The sequence below is a fragment of the Sus scrofa genome, chromosome X (genome assembly GCF_054392235.1).
Source record: "Sus scrofa isolate SSC_HxYL_T2T_F1_AM1 chromosome X, Sscrofa_HxYL_maternal_Yorkshire_Landrace_v2.0, whole genome shotgun sequence".
Classification (NCBI taxonomy): Eukaryota; Metazoa; Chordata; class Mammalia; order Artiodactyla; family Suidae; genus Sus; species Sus scrofa.
Genome location: NC_139401.1, coordinates 66,408,958 through 66,435,295, shown reverse-complemented (window position 1 = coordinate 66,435,295; position 26,338 = coordinate 66,408,958). Strand labels below are relative to the sequence as shown.

The 26,338-nt window shown below is 38.3% G+C and overlaps 1 protein-coding gene across 2 annotated transcripts in view; it reads right to left on the bottom strand.

The window, feature by feature from the left end:
- KIF4A (kinesin family member 4A) overlaps nucleotides 1-26,338 on the bottom strand; it is a 127,992-nt gene that overhangs the window by 20,279 nt on the left and 81,375 nt on the right. For both annotated transcript variants that reach the window (XM_085006759.1, XM_003360353.5), the window contains exons 16-20: nucleotides 16,757-16,860; nucleotides 15,666-15,810; nucleotides 14,548-14,658; nucleotides 10,408-10,491; nucleotides 9,863-9,976 (exon numbers count right to left, since the gene is read on the bottom strand). In XM_085006759.1, the coding sequence (XP_084862885.1) occupies nucleotides 9,863-9,976; nucleotides 10,408-10,491; nucleotides 14,548-14,658; nucleotides 15,666-15,810; nucleotides 16,757-16,860 (558 nt within the window). The remainder of the gene's footprint in view (nucleotides 1-9,862; nucleotides 9,977-10,407; nucleotides 10,492-14,547; nucleotides 14,659-15,665; nucleotides 15,811-16,756; nucleotides 16,861-26,338) is intronic.

Below are 26,338 nucleotides of genomic sequence, written 5' to 3'. Positions count from 1 at the left end.
TCTTGGGCCACTCCCGCAGCATATGGAGGTTCCCAGGCTAGGGGTCCAATTGGAGCTGTAGCCACCGGCCTATGCCAGAGCCACAGCAACGCGGGATCCGAGCTGCGTCTGCAACCTACACCACAGCTCACGGCAATGCCGGATCCTTAACCCACTGAGCAAGGGCAGGGATCGAACCCGCAACCTCATGGTTCCTAGTCGGATTCGTTAACCACTGCGCCACGACGGGAACTCCTGAATGGATTTTTTTCAAAGCAAACAAATTCAACTAAAACCAGTTGTTTAAAAAGTAACAATCTCTGAGAAAACTTTCACTTAATTATGAAGATTTACTATGCTAAAAGTAATCAAAACAAATTTAGAGTGGATATATTATTATCAAATAATACAGAATTCACATCAAAGAATACTATTGAGAAGAACAAAGCTGGAGGTATGCTCCTTGATTTCAAACTATACTACAATGCTACACTAATCAAAACAGTATGATACTGGCACAAAAAAAAGACATATATTTCAATGGAACAGAATAGAGCCCAGAAATGAACCCACACTTACTCGGGCAATTAATCTACAACGAAGGAGGCAAGAATATACCAATGGGGAAAAGACAGCCTTTTCAATAAATGATATTGGGAAAACTAAGCAGCTACATGCATAAGAATCAAAGTGGACTACTCTCACATACTATGCACAAAAATAAATTCAAAATGGATTAAAGATTTAAATGTAAGACCTGAAACCATAAACCTTTTAGAAGAAAACCAGAGGCAGTAAGCTATGTGTCATCAATCTTAGTAATATTTTGGGGATATGTCTCCTCAGGCAAGGAAATAGGAACAAAAACAAACACATGGGACTATATCAAACTAAAAGGTCTTACACGGAGAAGGGAATTACCAACAAAATGAAAAAGGCTACCTACCGAATGGAGAAGATATTTACAAATGATATATCTGATAAGGGGTTAATATCCAAAATATACAAAGAACTCATCAACATTAAAAAAGTGAGCAATCATATTAAAAAATGGGTAGAGGGGAGTTCCCATTGTGATGCAGTGGGTTAAGAATCTGACTTATATCCATGAGGATGCAGGTTTGATCCCTGGCCTCGCTCAGTGGATTAATGATCCGGTGTTGCCATGAACTGTGTTGTAGGTCACAGACGTGGCTCAGATCCCATGTTGCTGTGGCTGTGGCCGGCAGTTGTAGCTCTGATTTGACCCCTAGCCTGGGAACTTTCATATGCTGTGGGTGTGGCCCTAAAAATAATTAATTTTAAAAAATGGGAGTTCCCTTCATGGCTCAGTGGTTAACAAATAGACATGTGATCTGAATAGACATTTTTCCAAAGAAGACATACAGATAGTTGACAGGCACATGAAAAGGTGCTCACCATCACCAGGGAAGTGCGAATCAAACCCACAACATATTAACACACACTTGTTAGAATGGCTGTTATCAAAAAGACAAGAGATAATAAATGCTAGTGAAGATGTGGAGAAAAGGGAACTCTCATGTACTGTTGGTGGGAATGTAAATTAGTGTAGTCATTGTGGAAAACAGTTACAGAGATTCTCGAAAAATTAAAAACAGAACTACCATATGATCCAGCAATTCCACTCCTGGGTATTTATCCAAAGGAAACAAAAACACTAATTAGAAAAGATATACGTGGAGTTCTCATTGTGACTCAGTGGGTTAAGAACTGGACTAGTATCCAAGAAGATGTGGGTTTGATTCCTGGCCAAGTTCAGTGGGTTAAGGATCCAGCTTGAATCTGGTGTTGCTGTGGCTGCGGTGTGGGCTGGCAGCTGCAGCTTCAATTTGATCCTTAGCTTGGGAACTTCATATGCCGTGGGTGCAGCCATAAAAAAAAAAAAAAAGACGTACATGCCCCTATGTTCATTGCAGTATTATGTTCAATAGCCAGGATATGGAAGCAACCTAAGTGTCCATTAATGGATGAATGGATAAAGAAGATAGGGTACATTTATAAGATGGAATATTACCATTAGAATGAAACTTGCCATTTGCAACAACATAGATAAATCTAAAGGGTATTATGCTTAGTGAAATAAGTCAGAGAAAACCACTGCGTGATTTCACTTATAAGTGAAAAAAAACAAAACAAAACAAAAAAACAAAACAGGAGTTCTCGTTGTGGTGCAGTGGAAATGAATCCAACTAGGAATCATGAGGTTGCAGGTTTGATCCCTGGCCTCGCTCAGTGGGTTAAGGATCCGGCATTGCCGTGAGCTGTGCTGTAGGCCGCAGACAAGGCTTGGGTCTGGCGTTGCTATGGCTGTGGCATAGGCTGGCAGCTGTAGTTATGATTAGACTCCCAGCCTGGGAACCTCCATATGCCATGGGTGCGGCCCTAAAAAAAGCAAAAAAAAAAAAAAACAAAAACAAACAAACAAACAAAAAAACCCCCAAAAAACCCAAAAAAAAAACCCAAAAAACCAAAACCAAAAAAACCCCCAAAACAAATGAACATAGCAAAACAGAAACAGGCTTATTTAGGAGTTCCCATCATGGCTCAGTGGTTAACGAATCCGACTAGGAACCATGAGGTTGTGGGTTCGATCCCTGACCTTGCTCAGTGAGTTGATGATCCAGCGTTGCCGTGAGCTGTGGTGTGGGTTGCAGACGTGGCTCAGATCCCGCGTTGCTGTGGCTCTGGTGTAGGCTGGCAGCTACAGCTCTGATTCGACCCCTAGCCTGGGAACCTCCATATGCCGCAGAAGTGGCCCAAGAAATGGCAAAAAGACAAAAAAAAAAAAAAAAAAAAAAAAAAAAAAGAAACAGGCTTTTATAGAGAACAAACATGTGATTGTCAGAGAGGAGGGGGTTAGAGGGAGGAAATAAATAGGTGAGGAAGATTAAGAGGTATAAACTTCTAGTTGCAAAATAAATGAGTCAAGGGCATGAACTGTACAGTGTAGGGAGTATAGTCAATAACTATGTAATATCTAACATAGTGACATATTGTAACTAGACTTATCATGATGATCATTATTTTTTTTGACCGGGCCAGGGCCGGGGGTCGAAACTGCATCACAGCAGTGCTTTGCACCACAGCAGTGACAATGCTGGATCTTTAACTCGATGCACTATCAGGGAACTCCTTGGTGATCATTTTTAAATGTATGGAAATATTGAATTACTATGCTGTGTAACAGGAACATAGTGTTGTAGGTCCATTTTACTTCACAAACCAACAAACTAACTAGCAAATTCATAGAAAAAAAGATCAGATTTGTGGTTACCAGAGATGGGTGTGGGGTAAGGAGAATTGGATGAAGGCAGTCAAAAGGGACAAACTTCCAGATATGAAATAAATAAGTACTAGGAATAATGTACAACATGATACATAAAATTAACCCTGCTGTATGCTATATATAAAAGTTGTTAAGAGAGTAAATCTCAGAGTTCTCATCCTAAGGAAAATATTTTTAGTATTTCTTTAATTTCGTATCTATTTGAGATGATGGATGTTCACTAAACGTATTGGGACAACCATTTCATGATGCATCTAAGTCAAATCACTATGCTGTACGCCTTAAACTTACACAATGCTATATATCAATTACATCTCAATAAAACTGGAAGAAAAAAAGATCTTTTCATAATGGCAAGGGAGTCAATTATTCAAGTACTTAATCCTTAATGTTTATGCCCCTAATATAAAAAGCACCAAATTATGTGAAACAAAATCATATATTAGCCAACAAATGAGATAATATGGAATCATAAAAATACTCAATTGATCTGAAATAAGCCAGAAAACAAGGGAATAGGGAATGAAGAACAGATGGACAAATAGAAAACAAATAGAAAAATGATAGATTGAAATCAACCCATATCAATAAATCACATTAAATATAAATGGTCTAAATACCCCCAATTAAAATGCAGATTATCAGATTGGATTAAAAAAACTAGACTCAATTGTACACTGCCTACAAGAAATGCACTTTAAAAATGAATGCACAGGAGTTCCCATCGTGGTGCAGTGGTTAACGAATCCGACTAGGAACCATGAGGTTGCAGGTTCGATCCCTGCTCTTGCTCAGTGGGTTAATGATCCGGCGTTGCCGTGAGCTGTGGTATAGGTCGCAGACGCGGCTCGGATCCCGCGTTGCTGTGGCTCTGGTGTAGGCCGGTGGCTCCAGCTCCAATTTGACCCCTAGCCTGGGAACCTCCATATGCCACAGGAGCGGCCTAAAGAAATAGCAAAAAGACAACAACAACAACAAAAAAAACCTTATAAAAAAATGAATGCACAAAGAGGTTAAAGCTAAAAGAATTTTTAAAACTATACCAGCTAATGTTAAAAGAAAGCTGGAGGGGAGTTCCCAGGTGGTGCATGGGGTTAAGGATCAAGTTTTGTAACTGCTGTGCTGCGGGTTCAGTGCCTGGCCCCAGAACTTCTGCATGCCATGGGTGCGGCCAAAAAGATTTTTAAAAAAGAAGGAAGCAAGATGGAGGGACTATATCATTGTCAGAAATAGTAGATTTCAGAACAAGGAATATTGTTGGGGTAAAAAAAGATCATTTTATGATAATAAAGGGATCAATTAATCTTAAATGTTGGTATTCCTAATAATAGAGCTTCAAAACATATGGCAAAACCAGAACTACAAGGAGAGAAAAGAAATCCATAATTCTAGTTGAAGATTTCAATACCCATCTAAGTAATTAATAGAACAAGTAGGCAGAAAATCAGCAAGAATGCAGTAGGAATGAACAGCACAATCAATCAAACTGACATGATTGACATTTATAGAATACTTTATCCAACAACAGCAGAATATACATTCTTCTTAAGTATACACACTGTGAACATTTGCTAGATTGACCATATTCTAGGCCATAATAAGTCTCAATAAATTCAAAAGGATTCAAGTCATATAAAGTATGTTCTCTCCTTATAGACACAGAAAACAAACTTATGGTAACCAAAGGGGAAAGGGAGGTGGAGGGAGGGATAAATTAGGAGGTTTGGATTAACATATACAAACTACTATACATAAAATAGATAACGAACAAGGACCTACCGTCTAGCACACGGAAATATATTCAATATTTTATAATAACCTATAAGGGGAAAGAATCTGAAAAGAATCATATATATATGTATTATCATATACACACACACACACACACACACACACATATATATATAAAAGATCGCTGTGCTGTTCACCTAAAACTAACACAATATTGTAAATCAAAAGAAATTAAAAAATAAAGCAAGGAAAAATATGTTCTCTAATTGCCTGCAATAGAATTAAGTTAGAAATCATAACAGAAAGATATTTAGAAAAATCTCCTAATATTTGGAAACTAACATCTTTCTTTCTTCCTTCCTTCCTTCTTTCCTTTCTTTCTTTCTTTCTTGTCTTTTTAGGGCCACAATGGTGTAATATGGAGGTTCCCAGGCTAGGGGTCTAGTCGGAGCTGTAGCTGCTGACCTACACCACAGCCACTGCAATAGCAGATCCGAGCTGTGTCTGCAACCTACACCACAGCTCCAGTAATGCTGGATCCTTAACCCACTGAGTGATGCCAGGGATCAAACCTGTGTCCACATGGATGCTAGTCAGATTCATTTCTACTGAGCCAGGATGGGAACTCCCTAACATCCTTTTAAGTAACTGCAAGTCAAAGAAGAAATTGACAGGGAAAATTAGAATATATTTTGAATTGAATGAAAATATAACCATCAAAATTTGTGGGTTATCATTTTTTTTTTTGGCTTTTTGCTATTTCTTGGGCCGCTCTTGCGGCATATGGAGGTTCCCAGGCTAGGGGTCCAATCGGAGCTGTAGCCACTGGCCTACACCAGAGCCACAGCAACGCGGGATCCGAGCCATGTCTGCAACCTACACCACAGCTCACGGCAACGCCGGATCGTTAACCCACTGAGCAAGGGCAGGGACTGAACCTGCAACCTCATGGTTCCTAGTCGGATTCGTTAACCACTGCGCCACGACGGGAACTCCTGTGGGTTATCATTAAAGGAATACTGAAGGGGACTTTTATAGCACTAAATGTTTATATTACAAAAGAAAGTGTTCTCTCATGGCACAGTGGGTTAAGGATCCGGTGTTGTCACTGCAGTGGCTTGGGTCGCTGCTGTGGCACAGGTTAAGTCCCTGGCTGAGGAACTTGGATACATCATGGATTCAGAGGAAAGAAAAGAATTCAAATCAATGACTTCAGGTTCTACCTTAAGGGACAAACAGGATTTCCCATTGTGGCTCAGGAGGTTAAGAACCCAACTAGTATCCATGAAGATGAGGGTTCAATCCCTTGCCTCACTCAGTGGATTAGGATCTGGCATTGCCATGAGCTGTGGTGTAGGCTGGCAGTTACAGCTCCAATTGAACTCCTAGCTGGGGAATTTCCATATGCTGTAGGTGAGGCCCTACAAAGAAAAACAAAGAAAAAAAAAAGAAACAAACAAAAAGCCAATTAAATTCAAAGCAGAAATAAGGAAATAATAAAGATCAGACTGGAAATTGATGAGCTGGGGTTTTGGAGGTTTTTTTTAATTGTGGTAAAATATACGCAACAAAACTTATTATTTTAACCATTTATAGGAATAAGCAGGGTTTTTTTTCCTTTTTATGGCTACACCCATGGCATGTGGAAGTTCCTGGGCTAGCGGTTGAATTGGAGCTGCAGCTGCAGGCCTACACCACAGCAACAGCAACACTGGATCAAAGCCACATCTGCCACCTATGCTGTGGTTTGTGACAATTGCAGATGTGAAACTCACTGAGTGAGGCCAGGGACTGTACCTACATCCTCACAGAGACTACAATGGGTTTTTAACCTGCTGAGCCACAATGGGAACTCCTGGTTCTTTGATAATCCTTAGCCAAACTGATTAAGAAAAAGGAAAGAAGACATAAGATATCAATAACAGGAATGAGATAGAGGACATTACTACAGATTTTACAGATATTAGAAGGATAATAAGGGAATATCATGAATAACTTCATGCCAATAGATTCGACAATTTAGATGAAACACACAAACTACCAAAACTCACTTTAAAAAATATATATAACCTGAACAACTCTATATCGATTTAAAAACATTGAATTTCAGTTAAACTCTCCCACTACCAAAAGCAACAAGTAACAAAAACATCCTTCAGCCCAGATAGCTTGATTTGTAAATTGTACCAAACTTTTTTTTTATGGCCACAGCCACAGTATATAGAAGCTCCTGGGCCAAGGAATGAACCTGAGCCAAAGCTGCAACCTATGCCACAGCTGTGGCAACACCAGATCCTTCCACCCACTGTAATAGGCTGGGGATTGAACCTGAGCCTCTGCAGTGACCCAAACTGCTGCAGCTGGATTCTTAACCCGCTGTACCACAGCAGGAACTCCTGTACTAAACTTTTAAGGAGGAAACAATATTAGTTCTATACAAAATTCTAGATAGTTGAAGAGGGGGCAATATTTTCTAACTTATTCTAAGAGGCTAGCATTACCTTGTACCAAAACCAAAGATATTACAAGGGAACAGACCAATATCCCTCATGAACACAGATGCAAAAATTGTATGCAAAATTTTTATTTTAGCAAAATTTTAATTTTATGTATTAATGAACTCAATACATAAAAAGGATGATATATCACAACAAGTGGAGTTTATTAAAGGAATGCAAGGCTGGTTCCATATTTGAACATCAAAGTCATTAACCAAATCAACAAGCTAGAGACAAAAAGCATTTGATAAAATTTATATTCATTCAGAATAAAAACTTACAGCAAACTAAGAATAGATAAGAACTTCCTCAATCTGATAAAGGAACTCTATGAAAAACGTACAGCTAACATCATAGTTAATAGTAAAGACTGAATACTATTCCCCTGAGATCAGGAAAAGCAGAAGGGTTTCTACTGTCACTACTTCTATTCAACATTATCCTGAATATCCTAGTCAATGCAATAGGGCAAATAAAAGAAATAAGACATATAGATTATAAAGGAAGAAATAAAACTGTATTGACAAGATGGCGTGATTGGCTATGTAGAAATTCCTAAAGAACCTATAAAATACCTATAAAATACTAAACTAATAAAGCAAAAAATCAATTATATTTCTATAGACCAACACTGAACAACCAGATAAACAATTTGGCAGTTTCTTATAAAGTCAAACATACACTTACCATATGACCCAGCAATCTCACTCCTAGGTATTTACTCAAGTAAAAAGACTACCTTTGTTTACATAGAAACCTGCATGTGAATGTTTTTATAGCAGCTTTATTCTTGATCACCAAAAATTAGAAAAACAAAAACAAACCCCGAGATATTCTTTAACAGGTTAACAGATAAATAAATTGTGGAACATCCATGCAATGGAATAATACAAGCAACACAGATAGATCTCAAATGCATTATGTTAAATGAAAGAAGCCATACTGTATGTTTCTAGTTATATGACTGATGCAATGCAAAGTGAAAACAATAATGACAGAATACAGATCAGTGTTTGTGAAAGGCCAGGGGTATGGATGGATATGGGAGAAGTTGACGACAAAGGGTTACAGGGGAATTTGAAGGATAATAGAACTATTCTATATTTTGATTGTGGTGGTGGTTATACACCTATATATGATGTTAAAACTTGCAGAACTGTATACTAAACAGGGTAAATCATACTGTATGTCAGTTATACCATAGTAACACGAATCGAAAAAAAATTAATGTCATTTGCAATACTAAGAGAGTAAAAACAAACAAACCATAAGATCACCTCAAGAGGATTTAGAAGAAACTTTCGAAAGAACCTAACATCCGCTCATGATAAAAACTTTCAGCAAACTAGGAACAGACAAGAACCTCTTCAACATGATAAATACATATACAAAAAACCTACAAATTGAACCTGTGCCACAGCTGTAACCAGAGCCACAGCAGTGAGAACACCAGATCCTTAACACACTGAGCCACAAGGCAACTCCCAGCTAACTCATACTTAACACTGAAAGACTGAATGCTTTCTCTCTAAGATTGGGAACAAAGTAAGGACGTCCTCTTTCACTATTCTATTCAACATTTTACTGGAGGGTCTAGTAAGTACAATAAGTCCAAAAAAATTTGAAGGCATACAGAATGGGTAAGGATAAATAAAATTGTCTCTGTGTGCAGATGACATAATGGTCTATGTAGGAAATCCAGTGACAGAAAGCAGATTAATGGCTGCTGGAGATGGGGGAGGGGAGGTAGGGAATCACAAAAGTGTACAAAGAAGTTTTGATCCTAATGGACATTGACATTATCTTGATTGTGGTAATGATTCAATGGATGCATATCCGTGTCAAAATGTATGAAATTATAAACTTTATTTATTAATTAATTTATTGCTTTTTAGGGCCGCACCTGTGGCATATGGAACTTCCCAGACTAGGGGTTGAACTGGAGCTGCAGCTGCTGGCCTATGCCACAGCCACAGCAACACTGGATCCTTAACCCACTGAGCGAGGCCAGGGATTGAACCTGCATCCTCTTGGATACTAGTCGGGTTTGTAACCCACTGACCCACAATGGGAACTCCAAATTATACACTTTAAATATGAATAATTCATTGTAGGTCAAGTATACTTCAATACAGCTGTTAAAAAATTAACAGAGGCAGGGATAGAAACAGTTGTTACTCCTAGCCTTTAGCTACTGTTCAAAGATATTCATATCTTTAGGAAATAAGGCTTTCAGGTAGAACTTCAGCTTTTGCAGTGTTTACTGCTAAATGAAAATAAAGCTACTTCCCATTTTTTTCCTATCCCCAATGTCCATAAGAGAAATGGCAGTTCAAGCTGTCCATACCTTCACTCGAGCTGCGGTGCCTTCCATTCCACGGCTCTGACTCTCTTTCCGTTTATCTGCAACCTCTCGTTGTTTCTGGAGAGCATCCTTGAGACGTTTGTTGGCAGCTGCTGCCTAAATAAAAATGGCTCATAGTAATGTTAAATGAAGGGTAAAAAGAACATTCTAATTTCCAGCATATTAGTCAAGAAAAATAAAAAATTCTATGAGTTTAAATACATATAGGAACCACCCTTATAAGTCTCCATGTACATAACAATGGTGAACAGCTACTGCTTTAGAGCCTAGAGGAAGTACACATTTCAAGGAAGCACTTGCAAAATGAAAGTGTCTGGAGATGTAACATATCAGTATTATAATGGTTTTTTTGGAAAGAAGCAAGCCCAATTAGAAAAAATTCTTATTTGAATAGTGCTTAGGAATTACTAGTCAAGATTGGTAACCTTGGTTTCTCAGGACACTGGCTCATTTAAGGGATACTATTTTGTTAGCATCTAAGTCTAAAAGTCACAATACACTTGCCCTAGCAGACTGGATTTTCTTACCTCCTCGGTTTTACGTCTGAGCACATTAGACTGTTTCTGGAAGTTTCTTTCAAGTTTGAGCAGTTCATATTGTCTCTTACGGTCCTAAGAAGAAAAAGAGTCAGATTTTTAACTGCTATTCAGCTAGCTAAAATGAAACCTTATAATGTAACAGAAGAGATTTCAAATGGCAACTCATCATAGAAAACAGTATGGAAGTTCCTAAAAAATTTAAAAATAAAAAGTTTATATGATCTAGGAACCTCACTACTGGCTATATACCCAAAGGAAATGAAATCAGTATCTTGAGATATCTGCATTTCCATGTTCATTGTGGCATTATTCACTGTAATCAAGATATGGAAACAAGCTAAGTTGTTGACAAATGAACTGATAAAGCAAGTGTAGTATACATATACAGTCGACCACAGAACAACATAGGGTTAAGGACACCAACCCCCATATAGTCAAAAATCTGTATAAAACTTTACAGTTGGCCCTACATATCTGTGTGTCTGCTTCCACAGATTCAAGCAACTGCAGATCATATAGTACTCTAGTATTTACTGTTGAAAAAAAATGCATATAAGTTGACCTCGCAGTTCAAACACATGTTGTTCAAGGGTCGATTGTATATACAATGGAATATTATTCAGCCACAAACAAGAAGGAAATCCTGACATTTGTAACAACATGGATGAACCTGGAAGTCATTATGGTAAGTGAAATAAACCAAAGACAAATACCATATGATCTCATTTACATGTGGAATCCAAAATGTTGAACTCATATAAACAAGAGCAGAATGGTAGTTTCCAGGGACTGGTGGGTGAGGAGAATGGGGAAAGGCTGGTCAAAGGGTACAAACTTTCAGTTACAAAATGAATAAGTTCTGGGGATCTATGTATAACATAGTAACTATAGTTAATAATACTACATTGTATGCTTGAAATTTGCTAAGAGAGTATTTTTTTTCTTTTTGGGGGGTCTTTTCAGGGCTGCACCTGTGGCACATGGAGGTTCCCAGGCTAGGGGTCAAATCCAAGCCATAGCCACCAGCTTATACCACAGCCACAACACCAGATCTGAGTTGCATCCACGACCTTCGCCATAGCTTGTGGCAACGGCACATCTTTAATGCACCAAGTGAGTCCAGGGATTGAACCGGCATCCTCATGAATACTAGTTGGGTTCTTAACCCACTAAGCCACAATAGGAACTCTGGGAGTAGATCTTAAGTGTTCTCCCCATACTGAAAATAAAGGGTAACTATGTGAAGCGATGGATATGTTTCAATCAGGAAATGCGACATCTCCAACATCTTTATTCTTCTCTTTCAAGATTGTTGTGACTATTCTGGGTCACTTCCATTTCCATATGAATTTTAGGACCAGTGTCAATTTCTACAAATAAGCTAGACAAAATTTAGTTGGAATTGTGTTGAATCTGTAAATCAATCTGGGGGTATTCTTAAGAATATTGTCTTCCCGTCCATAAGCATGGGTCATCTATCCATTTATTTAGAGCTTTAATTCAACGTTTTGTAGTTTTGAGTGTATAAGTCTTATATTTGTTTTGTTAAACTTATTCCTAAGTATTTTGTTCTTATTGATGCTACTATAAATGGAATTCTCTTAATTTCATTTTTAAATTGTTAGTCGATAGTGAATAGAAATACAACTGATGGAGCTCCTGTCGTGGTGCAGTGGAAATGAATCCAACAAGAAACCATGAGGTTGTAGGTTTGATCCCGGGCCTTGCTCAGTGGGTTAAGGATCCGGTGTTGCTGTGAGTTGTGGTGTAGGTCGTAGACATGGCTCAGATCTGGTGTTGCTGTGGCTGTGGTGTAGGCCGGAAGCTGTAGCTTCGATTAGACCCCTAGCATGGGAACCTCCATATGCCTTGGGTGAGGCCCTAAAAAAAAAAAAAGAAAAAAAAGAAAGAAATACAACTGAATTTTGTGTGTTGAACTTATATCCTAAAATCTTGCTGAACTCATGCTCTAATAGTTTTTTAGTTGATTCTCTAGGATTTTCTACATACAAGGTCATGTCATCTCTAACAGAGGTCGTTTTGCTTTTTCCTTTCCAATCTGCATGCTTTTAATATATTTTATTTGAAAAAGTATCTTGTCTAGAATCTCCGGGACAATGGTGAATAGAAGTGGTGAGAGCAGGAAGTTCCTGTCGTGGCACAGTGGGCTAAGGATCCGGCATTGCCATGAGCTGTGGTGTAGGTCACAGATGCGGCTCTTGTCTGGTGGTGTTGTGGCTCTGGCATTGGCCCGCAGCTACAGCTCCAATTTGACCCCTAGCCTGGGAACTTCCATATGCCATGGGTGCAGCCCTAGAAAGACAAAGAGACAAAAAAAAAGAACTGGCAGAGAGCAGATATCCTTGTCTTTTCCTATCTGATGAGAATTAAGCTGCTCATTTTATCGGGATTTCTTTGTATGTGATAAGCCATTTTATCTTGCTGCTTTTTTGTCTCTGTCATTCAACATTTAGACATGATGTGTCTTGGGTGTCTCTTCACATTTATCCTACTTCTAGTTGATTGAGCTTCTCAGATGTGTAGACTAATATTTTTCATCAAATTTTAAAAGTTTCCAGTCATTAGAGCTTTGAACATTTTCACCACTGTTTCATTTATTGTTCTTTTGGAGCTACCAGTCTCCTATTCATTGCTCACTACCAAAATTTCCATTGTTTTTGATAGCACCTGTTGGTTTTAACTCCCCCAAACTCTGTCTCCAAATAAATTCAGTCCCCTTAGGGAGAGTTGCATTCCTATGGCATGCCTCTCCATACCCCCTGGGCAGAACACTCTGCACCACTGCTCAGGACCTGGGGGTGGGGACATCAGCCCACTTCACTGAGCAACATCTCTGTTCTATGAGTAGGATACTGGGCAGGGGCAGCATGTCCTATTTTTCTTAGCTTTCCTCTCCTGACATGGAACCTACATGCTATGATTAGATGGGTTAGGGCAATCAGGCCCCAGTATTCCTGGCCTTCTGCGGCAGGGGTAGGGCTTCCACCCCATGCATGGGGGGCTAGGTGGAAGAAGGGATTCCCAGACCTCTTGGCTGCTCTTGCCTGAAACCAAGCTTTAGCAACACGGAGATGTGAGGGATGAAGGGAGGGAATTGTCACAGCTCAAATGCCACAGTTCTTACTGAGATTTAAGAGATTCCCTTGAATAATTATTTATTTGCTGTATGCCCTCAGGACAATTTCCAGAGACTTTTAATGGTTGTTTGTATAAATTTCACCAGTCGTGCTTCTTTTGCTTGGAAGACTCTTCAAAGCTTCTCACACCACCAATCCTCAAGTACTTCTCTCATTTCTTGATGCAATACATCACATTCTGGTCAATTCTAAACATTACCCCAAATCAATGTCCTTTCCAAGAACCCTGTTACTATCCTAATTCAGGCCCTCACTATCCTTCTGGAGGATACAATATCTTCTTCATTTGTGTTCTGGCCTCCAGTTTCCCAATACTTTAGTATGTTCTACACATGACTCTCTGATGTATCTTTGTTAAGTAGTGCTTTGCTGATATCACCTCATTTCTCAAAAACCTTAAAAATCTTTACAATGCTAACAAAATAAAGTTCAAATTTCTTAGATCTTTAACAATCCAGCTTCAACTTGTCTTTCCAATGGAATCTTCTCCTACTATCCTTCATCCCACCTGGATCATTCACCATTCCTTGAATATTCCTACAAAGTTATCATCTCTGTTCCTGCTCTTCCATTTACCTGGAATGCCTGTACTAATCTCTATCAAAATCCTTCCTATTGTTCAAGGCCTGGTCATCATTTCTGTTCAACTGGAGGTGTGCTTCCCTTTCTTTATTACATTGGTATTTGTAAAGCACAAATCTATTTCTTGTATTGAAGAAAACCATGCTTATGTTTCACTTTCCCCTTTAGACAAGACATTCTTCAAGGACAGAACTCATAAACTACTCATTTTTCTATTGTCCATGGTATCTAGTGGATAGCACCTTGCACATGGTAGACAAATTTAATAAATACTTTTTAAATTCATGAATGTGTCACATATTTAGATACTAGTTGTTTAAAGGGAAGCTTTAATGTTAGCTCAGAGAAGGTTCATTAGGTAAGAGTTTGAGAAGTTGTAGTTGCTTACTCGTTCTTTTAGCTGGATTACTTCTTTGTCTTTTTGTTGCTTCCATTGTCTAAACCTCTCAGCATCCTCTTTCATCTGACGCATTAACTGTACCCGCTGATTTTTCATCACCTGTAAAAATGAAAACCAGTATATTACTCACCTGAACTTATTCTAGGCTGATGTGCATATGGATAGACTAACCATTGAGAAGAGAGAAAATCCAGAGCTGAGCTGAGAAAGCTGCTGACAGATTTTCTGATTACCTTGTAATACCCCTTGCAATGCTTGTGCAGGGTTTCCAAGTATAGACTATACACATGAACACCCTGAAGAAATAATAGAAAAAAATGTACCTACAAGCTAAATCCAGCCCTAAATTCATTGTATTGAAATGAAATTTCAAGGAAATATCTATGAAGCGTCAAGGACAAATCCACTTAGCAACCACTGTTTTTGAATGGTTTCAGTATAGTGATCTATAACTACCACATTGTAGATATCAGAAGTTGAACATACAATGACTGAAAATTTTCTCTACACGTCTGCCATTTTGCAAACACTTCATAAAATTACTCTACATGATCATAGAAAGTGGTCAGAGGGAGTTCCCGTCGTGGTGCAGTGGTTAACGAATCCGACTAGGAACCATGAGGTTGCGGGTTCGGTCCCTGCCCTTGCTCAGTGGGTTAACCATCCGGCGTTGCCGTGAGCTGTGGTGTTGCAGACGTGGCTCGGATCCCACGTTGCTGTGGCTCTGGCGTAGGCCAGCATCTACAGCTCCGATTCGACCCCTAGCCTGGGAACCTCCATATGCTGCGGTGTGGCCCAAAGAAATAGCAAAAAAAAAAAAAAAAAAAAAAGGTCAGAATATCACCACTAAATATTAAGGAATCTGCCCTTTGGTTTCAAAGAATCTGACATTAAACTCTAAATGTCAAAGCAGGGTTTTGTTATTCAGATTCTAGATGACTACTAGCATGATGCCCTACAAAAAGAACATTTGTAGAGATTTAAACACTCGAAATGAGGGGCCCTGCTACTTTCTCGCCTGAAAACACTTCTGTGGTGTAGTTCTAAATACAACACCTATGTTGATAAGTTTCTATAGGGTAAATGCAAGGATAAGAGTTTATTACCCGTATCTCTTGGTTCAGTTTGGAGACAGTATGCTCTGTGGATTCTTTCAGTTTCAGAAGTTTGGACTGTTCATTCAGTTTCTTCTTTAGATCAGCTATTTGGCCCTCTAGCTCCTGGAGACGTTTCCGGCGGCGCTCACTCAACCTAAACATAAATGTTGTAGGAATGAGGACTAGCAGCAGCAACGTCTGATTTCAAAAGACGTAATATTAGACTCCCAGATTCACAACCTTGATATATATAAAACAGGTGACTAGTTCCATAGCCACCTTTAAATAATGAATACCACCCCAACAACCAAACCTATCTCAAAAATGGGAGTTTAATACAAAGAGTAAAAGAAATTTTTTGAGTATGTAACAATGCAGTTGCCTCAATACACCACTACTCCACCACTTTGTGTTAAAATGACAGTTCTTTGAAGGCATTTCACTTCATGTTAGCTATAAGGAATAATTCTGATGATTACTACATAATTCTGAGATAGAAAGTAAACATTCAGCATAACTTTTAAGAACGTGAACTTTAGATAACTCTAGAGAGAGATAATAGAATCACCGAGTAAAAAGAAGGTAGAATAGCTAATAAGGCAAAGGTCTAAGGGAGGGTAGGATTTCTGACTATTTGTCTTGGTTTTATTCTTAACTGACTAAGGGATGGCTAGACTGATTTTTCATTTGTTAGCCTGGACATTAATTCTACTCATAAGCTCATTTACTATCAGGCAGGGACAAAGAAACTGTTGCTGTCTGTTGCTGTCTTTTAAGATCCAGCTCAAATGCTAACTTCTTATAAAGCCTTTCTTGATCATACCAGCCTGAACTGATTATCTCCTACCTCTGAACTCTTAAAGCAATTACTGCCTAAGAAATTTATTTGGCTTCTGATCATATGCTGTGTTATGGCATTCTTTTACTGTCAACATGAGATGTTATTTAAAATCTCAATTCCCGAACTTTTATTTTAGGTTTCCTTTCCACAACTAGCTCTAAATCCCATAGGGGCAGGAAATGGCTCTTTTACTTCTCTATTTCTTCTACAGCTCTTTACACAGTTAGGGACTTGAAATAATATTTGACTTTTTTCTTACTTGGCTTGGTTGACATCCTTCTTTGTTGTTTGAAGTTCAAGAACCAGTTCCTCCTTTTCCTTTTGCAGATTGATGACTTCCAATTCTAGATTTTTTATGTTATCCTAGAAATATTATAGGTCGAGAGAAGAAAGCATTACAGATAAAGGAAGAAAATCACTTTAACATTTCATGTCTTAAGGAAGGAACGATGCAGTCGATTTTGCTGCTTCAATTGTATACTAAAAACATTTGTACTTGATTTGATGGAGATTTAAGTTAAATAATGGGAAAAGTATTAAGTTGGAATCCAAAGGCCTGGGTTTGAACCTTGAGTCCAACATGTACTATCTAAATATCTTAAAGTAATTTTATCTCTTTTAGCCTTAGTTTCTGTGCAGAAAAGAGTTAACGGAGCAGGCCTGAGACTGATATCCTAAAAATGACGAGCTTACAGGAGTTGCTGCTGTGGTGCAGTGGGTTAAGGATCTGGTGTTGCCACAGCTGTAGTGTAGGTCACGGCTGCAGCTTGTGTTTGATCCCTGGCCCGGGAATTTCCATATGCCGCAGGTGTGGCCGAAAAAGAAAAACGGGAAAAAAATGACCAGCTTATGATTTGGCGAATGGCTCCTATCTGGGAACTTGGATTTTGGTAGGATTCCCACCATTTCCTAACTGCTAAGACTGGCTCATTATGCCTAAACTATGCAAACAATATAATTTATCCTGACCAAGTGCTTTCCTTCTGGGAGTCTAGAATTTCCGTATGTGCTAGGCAGAGAATGCCTACATGAATTACTCCTGCTAAAAATCCTGGACCCCTAGGCTCAGGGGGGCTTCCCTAGTAGAAAATATTCCACGTATGTCAACACATTGCTGAAGGAATTAAGTATATACTATGTGATTCCATTGGAAGAAGACTCTTGGAAGCTTATACCTGGTTTCTTTCAGACTTTGCCCCATGAGCCTTTTCCCTTTGCTGAATTTTGCTTTGTATACCTTCACTGTAATAAATCTTAGCTATATGACTATATGTTGAGTCCTCTGAGCCCTTCTGGTGAATTGCTGAACCTGGGAGTGTCTTAAAGATGCCCAGGAGTTTTCTTATCTATATAAATAATTAACAGCACTACGTACCTCACAAAATTGTTGGGAAGATCAAACAAGACCAAAAAGTAAAGATATTCTGTAAACTGTAAAGAGCTGCACAAACATTCTTATATTCAGAACTTTCAAACATATATATTTAATAGCAACTGCAGTTCTACATGTATTTAGGAAATAAATTCTAGAAACTGAAGTTTGGTAGTTTCCGAGATTTAGAAAACTCAATGAACAGATTCTTTCCTGTTCTCATAACCAAAAAAAGATTAACAGAAACTGGTTGAATGAGTGGTTGGTAGCCAAGAAGATTATACGAAGGTCTTAGACCAGTAATGAAATAACACAAAGAAGCAGAGGCAGGCAGGTTAGGTGGTGCTGTATCAGAGAAGCTTTCTAAATAGGCGAGAGTTGTTTTCTATGAAATATGCTTTTAGTCATTTCAGTATAAGCAATGAAAATCAATTTTACTGCTTTATAGTTACTCTGCATATTTAATCTGGTAATAACATGTGTGTGTATACATATAGAAGTAACATATGAAAACATATTGGTAAAAAATAATCCAGAAAATACATATAAAGGTCAAGTCCCCTTGACTGCCCTACCCCTGTCCAAATTTCAGTCCTCTCTCCAGAAGTAACCATTGTCATCGGCCTGGTCCAGATCGTCCAGATTTTTTTTCTAGACATATATCATCTATATATTTGGACATTTACATATTCTAGACATTTATATTGAAATGTAAATGCTTAGAATATATATAATGAATATATTATGGCAAATGTCAAGAATATATCTAAATAAGTATATATACTATATTATATACACATGTGAATATATGTATGTGTATACCTATTAAAATATGTTAAAGATAAATAGTTACATTATATATAGACATTATTCTGTAATTTGCCTTTTTTAAAAAAGCTTGGTCTGGGAGATTTATTTAGATCAGTGCATATAGATCTCTATCATTCTTTTTTTTTGCCAAAATGAAATATTCTTGTACATGCTTTCTGTGCAAATGTGCAAGGTTTTTCTAGGGTAGAGACAAGTGGAATGGCAAATGGAATTACAGGGTCATGCGGGAACACATTTTCAATTTTAATAGATACTGCCAAATTGTCTGCCAAAGTTGCTATTCCAATTTATGCTCTTGCTAGCTATGTGTGAGAGTACTTGTTTCCTGCACCCTTGTCAACATTTGATATTGCTACATTTCAAAATTTTTACCAGTTGGATGGATAAAAAATAGGATCTCTTCATTATGTATGCCACATTCAGGCAATAGTTGTCTTATTGACTCCACAAGTGAAATTACTCAAATATTTGAGTGTTGAGCTATTGTAACTCATGGTAATCCTCATTAACCAGAACTTATACTTCCTCAAATTTTTTTTTGTCTTTTTAGGGCCACATCCACAGCATATACAGGTTCCCAGGCTAGGGGTCAAATCAGAAGCTGTAGCTGCCAGCCTATACTATAGCCATAGCAACCTGGGTCTGAGCTGTGTCTGAGACATATACCACAGCTCATGGAAACACCACATCCTTAAGCCATTGAGCAAGGCCAGGGATTGAACCTGCATCCTCATGGATGTTAGATTCATTCCCGCTGAGCCACGATGGGAACTACCCTCAAATTTTTAATAGCAATCCTTTATAGTGATAGGAAAAATACTGTTTAGAATAAAAAATACCTTTATTTCTTAGAAAAAGAGACAGTGATTTATATGTGATTAAAAGGTATAATTTACATTAAGAATTTATTTACTTTTGACACAACTATTCAAAATCTATGGGATGCTGCAAAAGCAGTGCTTAGGGGGAAATTCATAGCAATACAGGCCTTCCTCAAAAAAGAAGAAAAATCTCAAATTGACAACGTAACCCAACACCTAAATGAATTAGAAAAAGAACAACAAACAAAACCTAAAGCCAAGAGAAGGAAGGAAATCATAAAGATCAAAGAGGAAATCAATAAAATAGAGATTCAAAAAACAATAGGAAAAAAATCGATAAAACCAAGAGCTGGTTCTTTGAAAAGGTAAACAAAATTGACAAAGCTCTGGCCAGACTCACCAAGAAGAGGAGAGAAAAAACCCAAATAAACAAAATAAGAAATGAAAGAGAGAAATTACAATGGATACTGCAGAAATACAAAAAACCATAAGAGAATACTATGAACAATTATATGCCAACAAATTTGACAACCTAGAAGAAATGGACAATTTTCTAGAGACTTACAGCCCGCCAAAAAACTGAATCAAGAAGAAACAGATCAACTGATCACAAAAAATGAAATTGAATATGTAATAAAAACATTCCCTACAAACAAAATTCCAGGACCAGATGGCATCACAGGCGAATTCTACCAAACAGACAAAGAGGAACTTATACCCATCCTCCTTGAACTTTTCCAAAAGGTTGAATAAGAAGGAACACCTCCAAAGACATTCTATGAAGCTACCATCAACCTAACACCAAAGCCAGACTAAGATACTACCAAAAAAGAAAATTACACGCCAGTATCTTTGATGAATATACACGCAAAAATTCTCAACAAAATTTTAGCCACCTGAATCCAACAACATATAAAAAAGATCATACACCATGACCAAGTGGGATTCATCCCAGGTTCACAAGGATGGTTCAACACATGCAAATCAAAAACGTCACACACTGAATTAATGAAAAAAGTCAAAAACCACATGATCACCTCAATAGATGCAGAAAAAGCCTTTGACAAAGTCCAACATCCATTCATGATAAAAACTCTTACCAAAGTGGGTAGAGAAGGAACATACCTTAACATAATAAAAGCCATTTATGACAAAACCACAGCAAATACAATACTCAATGGAGAAAAGCTAAAAGCTCTCTCATTAAAATCTGAAACAAGGCAAGGATGCCCACTCCCATCACTTCTATTCAACATAGTATTGGAAGTCCTAGCCACAGCAATCAGACAATCAAAAGAAATAAAAGGTATCCAAATTGGTAGAGAAGAGGTAAAATTGTCACTCTATGCAGATGACATGATACTATATATAGAAAACCCTAAGGACTCCACCCAAAAACTATTCCAACTGATCAACGAATTCAGCAAAGTAGCAGGATACAAGATTGACATTCAGAAACCAGTTGCACTTCTGTATACTAACAATGAGATATTAGAAAAGGAACACAAAAATAAAATACCTTTTAAAATTGTACCCCAAAAAATCAAATACCCGGGAATAAACCTGACCAAGGAGGTGAAAAACTTACATGCTGAGAACTATAAAACATTAATCAAGGACATTAAAGAGGATGTAAAGAAATGGAAAGATATTCCATGCTCCTGGGTTGGAAAAATTAATACTGTAAAAATGGCCATACTACACAATGCAATCTACAGATGCAATGTAATCCATATCAAACTACCCACGACATTGTTCACAGAACTAGAACAAACAATCCAAAAATTTATATGGAACCACAAAAGACCCACAATTGCCAAAGCAATCCTGAGGAACAAAAACCAAGCAGGAGGCATAACTCTCCCAGACTTCACACAGTATTACAAAGCTACAGTCATCAAGACAGTGTGGTACTGGTACCAAATCAGACATACAGACCAATGGAACAGAATAGAGACCCGGAAATAAGCCCAGACACCAACAGTCAACTAATCTTTGACAAAGGAGGCAAGAGCATAAAATGGGAAAAAGACCGTCTTTTCAGCAAGTGGTGCTGGGAAAACTGGACAGCCACATGTAAATCAATGAAACTGGAACACACCCTCACACCATGCACAAAAATAAGCTCAAAATGGCTGAAAGACTTAAATGTAAGACAAGACACCATCAAACTCCTAGAAGAGAACATGGGCAAACATTCTTTGACATCAACCTTACAAATGTTTTCTCAGGTCAGTCTCCCAAGGCAACAGAAATTACAGCAAAAATAAACCAAGGGGACCTAATCAAACTGACAAGTTTTGCACAGTAAAGGAAACCATAAAAAGAAGACAACTTACAGAATGAGAGAAAATAATTTCAAACAATGCAACTGACAAGGGCTTAACCTCTAAAATATACAAACAACTTATACAACTCAAGAGCAAAGAAATCAACAATCCAATTTAAAAATGAGCAAAAGATCTGAGTAGACATTTCTCCAACAATACAGAGATGGCCAACAAGCACATGAAAAAATGCTCAACATCACTGATCACTAGAGAAATGCAAATCAAAACTACTATGAGATACCACATCACACCAGTCAGAATGGCCATCATTAGTAAGTCCACAAATAACAAATGCTGGAGAGGGTGTGGAGAAAAGGGAACCCTCCTGCACTGTTGGTGGGAATGTAAATTGGTACAACCACTATGGAAAACAGTATGGGGGTACCTCAGAAAACTAAATATAGAACTACCATATGACCCTGCAATCCCACTCTTTGGCATTTATCCAGATAACTTTCCTTGAAAAAGACACATGCACCCGTACGTTCATTGTAGCACTATTCCCAATAGCCAAGACATGGAAACAAGCTAAATGTCCATTGACTGATGAAGGGATTAGGAAGATGTGGTATATATACATGATGGAATACTACTCAGGCACAAAAAAGAACAAAATAATGCCATTTGCAGCAACATGGATGGAACTAGAGACTCTCATACTGAGTGAAATAAGTCAGAAAAAGAAAGACAAATATCATATGATATCACATATCTGGAATCTAATATATGGCACAAATGATCCTATCTACAAAACAGAAACAGATCATGCACATGGAGGGCAGACTTGTTTGCCATGGGGAAGGAAGGAGAGAAGAGGATGTACTAATATACAGCACAAATAAACCTTTCCATAGAAAATAAACTCATTGACTTGGAGAATAGTCTTGTGGTTGCTAAGGGGGAGGAGGAGGGAGTGGGGTGGACTGGGAATCTGGGGTTAATAGATGCAAACTATTGCCTTTGGAATGGATAAGCAATGAGATCCTGCTGTATATAGCACTGGGATCTATATCTAGTCACTTATGATGGAACAGGATGGATGATAATGTCAGAAAAAGAATGTATATATGTATATGTGACTGGGTCACTTTGCTGAACAATAGAAAATTGACAGAACACTGTAAACCAGCTATAATGGAAAAAATAAAAATCATTAAAAATATATGTATATGTACATGTATACATATGCATAAATGAACATACTACATATATAAAAACAAACAAAAAAGGATTTATTTACTTCTAAATTTAAGGTTTGGAAGCTCACGCATATTTGATTCCTAGGAGAAAACAGACAAGTTATCTTACTACAGCTGTAGCTGTAGGTCATTACTGGCACCCTGTCATAGGATTAGAAGTAAACTAGGGGAACACACGTCCCCATGTTTCTAGGTAAGAGTACAAGAGATAAATAATTTCTCAGCCTTATCACTAATCTGCTGTTTATCTTGAAAAGGCCAAAATACTTTTGACCTAAAAGGCTGCATTTTATGTCCCATTAATGTGGAGGATTGAGCTATATATTTAACTTGCTCTCTCCTAAAATACCACTAAAATGACCCCACAAAAACAGTATAAAAAAAACCAAGGATGAAGAGAGCAATCAAGAGATAAAAACAAATTTTATAAGAGGAAAATAGTTGGATAAGTGGTAACTGACTGCACAGAGTAGAAAAAGCTAAACTATGATTCCTGTAGGGCAGATGTCAATAAGAGACAAGCCAATTTTTAGCATATTTAGCATATTTCCACAAAGAAGAGTTTTCTCCCTGGAGAGGTTGAACCTGACAGGCTGGACTCATAGGCAGTAGACACAGCGAAAGTCAGGGATAAAGTAACATACTATTAATAGGGGATTAAATTAAAGTCTGTATATGACTGGAGAGACTTTGACTCCTTTATTTTCTCTGAGTTAGCAGAAATAGGGTATACTACTATTCCCCCCGTACAACTTCAGGAAGGAAAATTCTTGGGCCAGGAATTGAATCCGAGCTGCAGCTATGACCCTACACCACATAGGTCAGATTCTATAACCCACTGTGCCGGCCAGGGGATTAAACCTGCGCTTCCACAGCAACTGAAGCTGCGGCAGTCAGATTCATAATCCACTGTGCCACCTAACAGGAACTCCCAAGATGGGCATTATCAAAGAAATAATAAAAGAAAACTTCCCTAAAGAATACAGATTTCTAGGAGCTCCCACTGTGGGGCAACAGCATCGGCAGCATCTTAGGAGAGCTGGGACTTGTGTTCAATCCCTGGCCTGACACAATGTAAGGATCCAACATTGCTGCAGTTGCAGCTTAGGCTGTGACTGTGGCTTGGATCTGATCCCTGGCCTGACACAATGTAAGGATCCAACATTGCCGCAGTTGCAGCTTAGGCTGTGACTGTGGCTTGGATCTGATCCCTGGCCTGGGAGCTCCATATGCCATGGGGTGACCAAAAATGAATTAAAAAAGAAAAGAAAATAAAAGAAAAGAATACATATTTCCAGATTGAAAGGGCCCACCAAGCACCAAGCACAATAAGTGAGAAACAATCCACACCAAGGCACATCACCGTGAAATTAAAAAATGTTTCGGGACAAAGATAATGAAAATTTCCAGAGTGGAGGGAAGATACAGGTCAAAAAAAAAGAATCAGGAATTATAATAGACTTCTCAACAGCAACACTAGAAGTAGAAAACAATGGACCAAAGCCTTCAAAATTCTGAAGAAAACCAATTACTATTGTAGAATTCTAAACACAGCCAAACTAACAGGTGTAAGAACCACCACCACCACCATCATAACAAAAAGCTATTTACAGGCATGCAATCATTTAAAACATTTTCCTTTCATGCACATTTTCTCAGAAAGCTATTTGGGTTATACTCCACTAACACAAAGAGGTAGCTCAAGAATGAGGAAGACATGGAATCTGTTTCAACAATAGAGAAGAGAAGTGAAGCAGGTTCCCAGGATGATGGTCCCAGGTTGATGGCTGGGCAGTAGGGCTAGAGAAAGCAAACCAGGACTGAAGATTCCAGGAGGGTTGTCTTCAAGAAAGAAATGAATTGATAAATTGCTGATTGTTTGACTCTATTGAGAGATTTATAATTCTGTTAAGAAGTTTGGAGATAAATTTTTCTTTCTTTCTTTCTTTCTTTGCTTTTTAGGGCTGCACCTGCAGCATATGGAGTTCTCAGGCTAGGGGTCTAATTGGAGGTGCAGCTGCTGGCCTATACCAGTCACAGCAACGCCAGATCTGAGCTGCGTCTGGGGCCTACACTGCAGCTCACAGCAATGCCAGATCCTTAACCCACTGAGCAAGGCCAGGGCTTGAACCCTCAACCTCATGGTTCCTAGTCGGATTCATTTCTGCTGTGCCATGATGGGAACTCCTAGAGATAATTTTTTTTCCTTGTCTTTTTGCCTTTTTCTAGGGTCACTCCCGCGGCATATGGAGATTCCCAGACTAGGGGTCTAATCGGAGCTGTAGCCACCGGCCTACACCACGGCCACAGCAATGTGGGATCTGAGCCGTGTCTGCAACCTATACCACAGCTCATGGCAACGCCAGATCCTTAACTCACTGAGCAAGGCCAGGGATTGAACCTGAAATCTCATGGTTCCTAGTCAGATTCGTTGACCACTGAGCCACGACGGGAACTCCGTAGAGATAAATTTTTGATAAGAACATTGAAGACTAAGTAAATGAAAAAAAGAGATTATTGGAGTTCCTGCTGCGGCGGAGCAGAAATGAATCCGACTAGTATCCATGAGGATGTGGGTTCGCTCTTTGGTCTTGCTCAGTGGGTCGGGGATTCAGCATTGCTGTGAGCTGTGATGTAGGATGCAGATGTGGCTTGGATCTGGTGTTGCTGTGGCTGTGGTGTAGGCTGGCAGCTCCGATTTGATCCTTAGCCTGGGAATATCCATATGCTATGTGTGCGGCCCTGAAAATAAAAAAAAAGAGATTAACTTCAGAAAATAAAAAAGGCTGTACAAGAAAGGAAATAGAATCATATTATACTATGTAGCTCAGCTGTAAAACATATTTACATAATCATAAAAATTTAACACTAAATATTCATTTAATCAAAAATTGTGATATAACAATTTTGAAAGACAGACTTGAGGCAGTGTGCATGGAGAATGTATAAGAAAGCTATATTCCTATCTCCCATAGCAGGAGGTCAATTGATAATGTGTAAAATTTTTAAATTGACATAATTATACTGTCAACTCTTATCTAGAAATCTGGAGGTAAATGCAGAAGAAACAGCTTAAAGAACTCAAAGCATAAGCCTAGGGAACAGGGAAGAAGGTAGTAGGGCAGGAGACTGCTTTTATTTTTCTAAGTATCATACTATTTGACTTGTAAAGATGATATACATGCATTTGTGTGTCATAAAGAAAAAATTAGTTTTAAAAGAGTTAAGACTGTGATAACAAAAAGGAAATTAAAACCTCTACTGGCAACTCAGTTATTATTTTGGAAG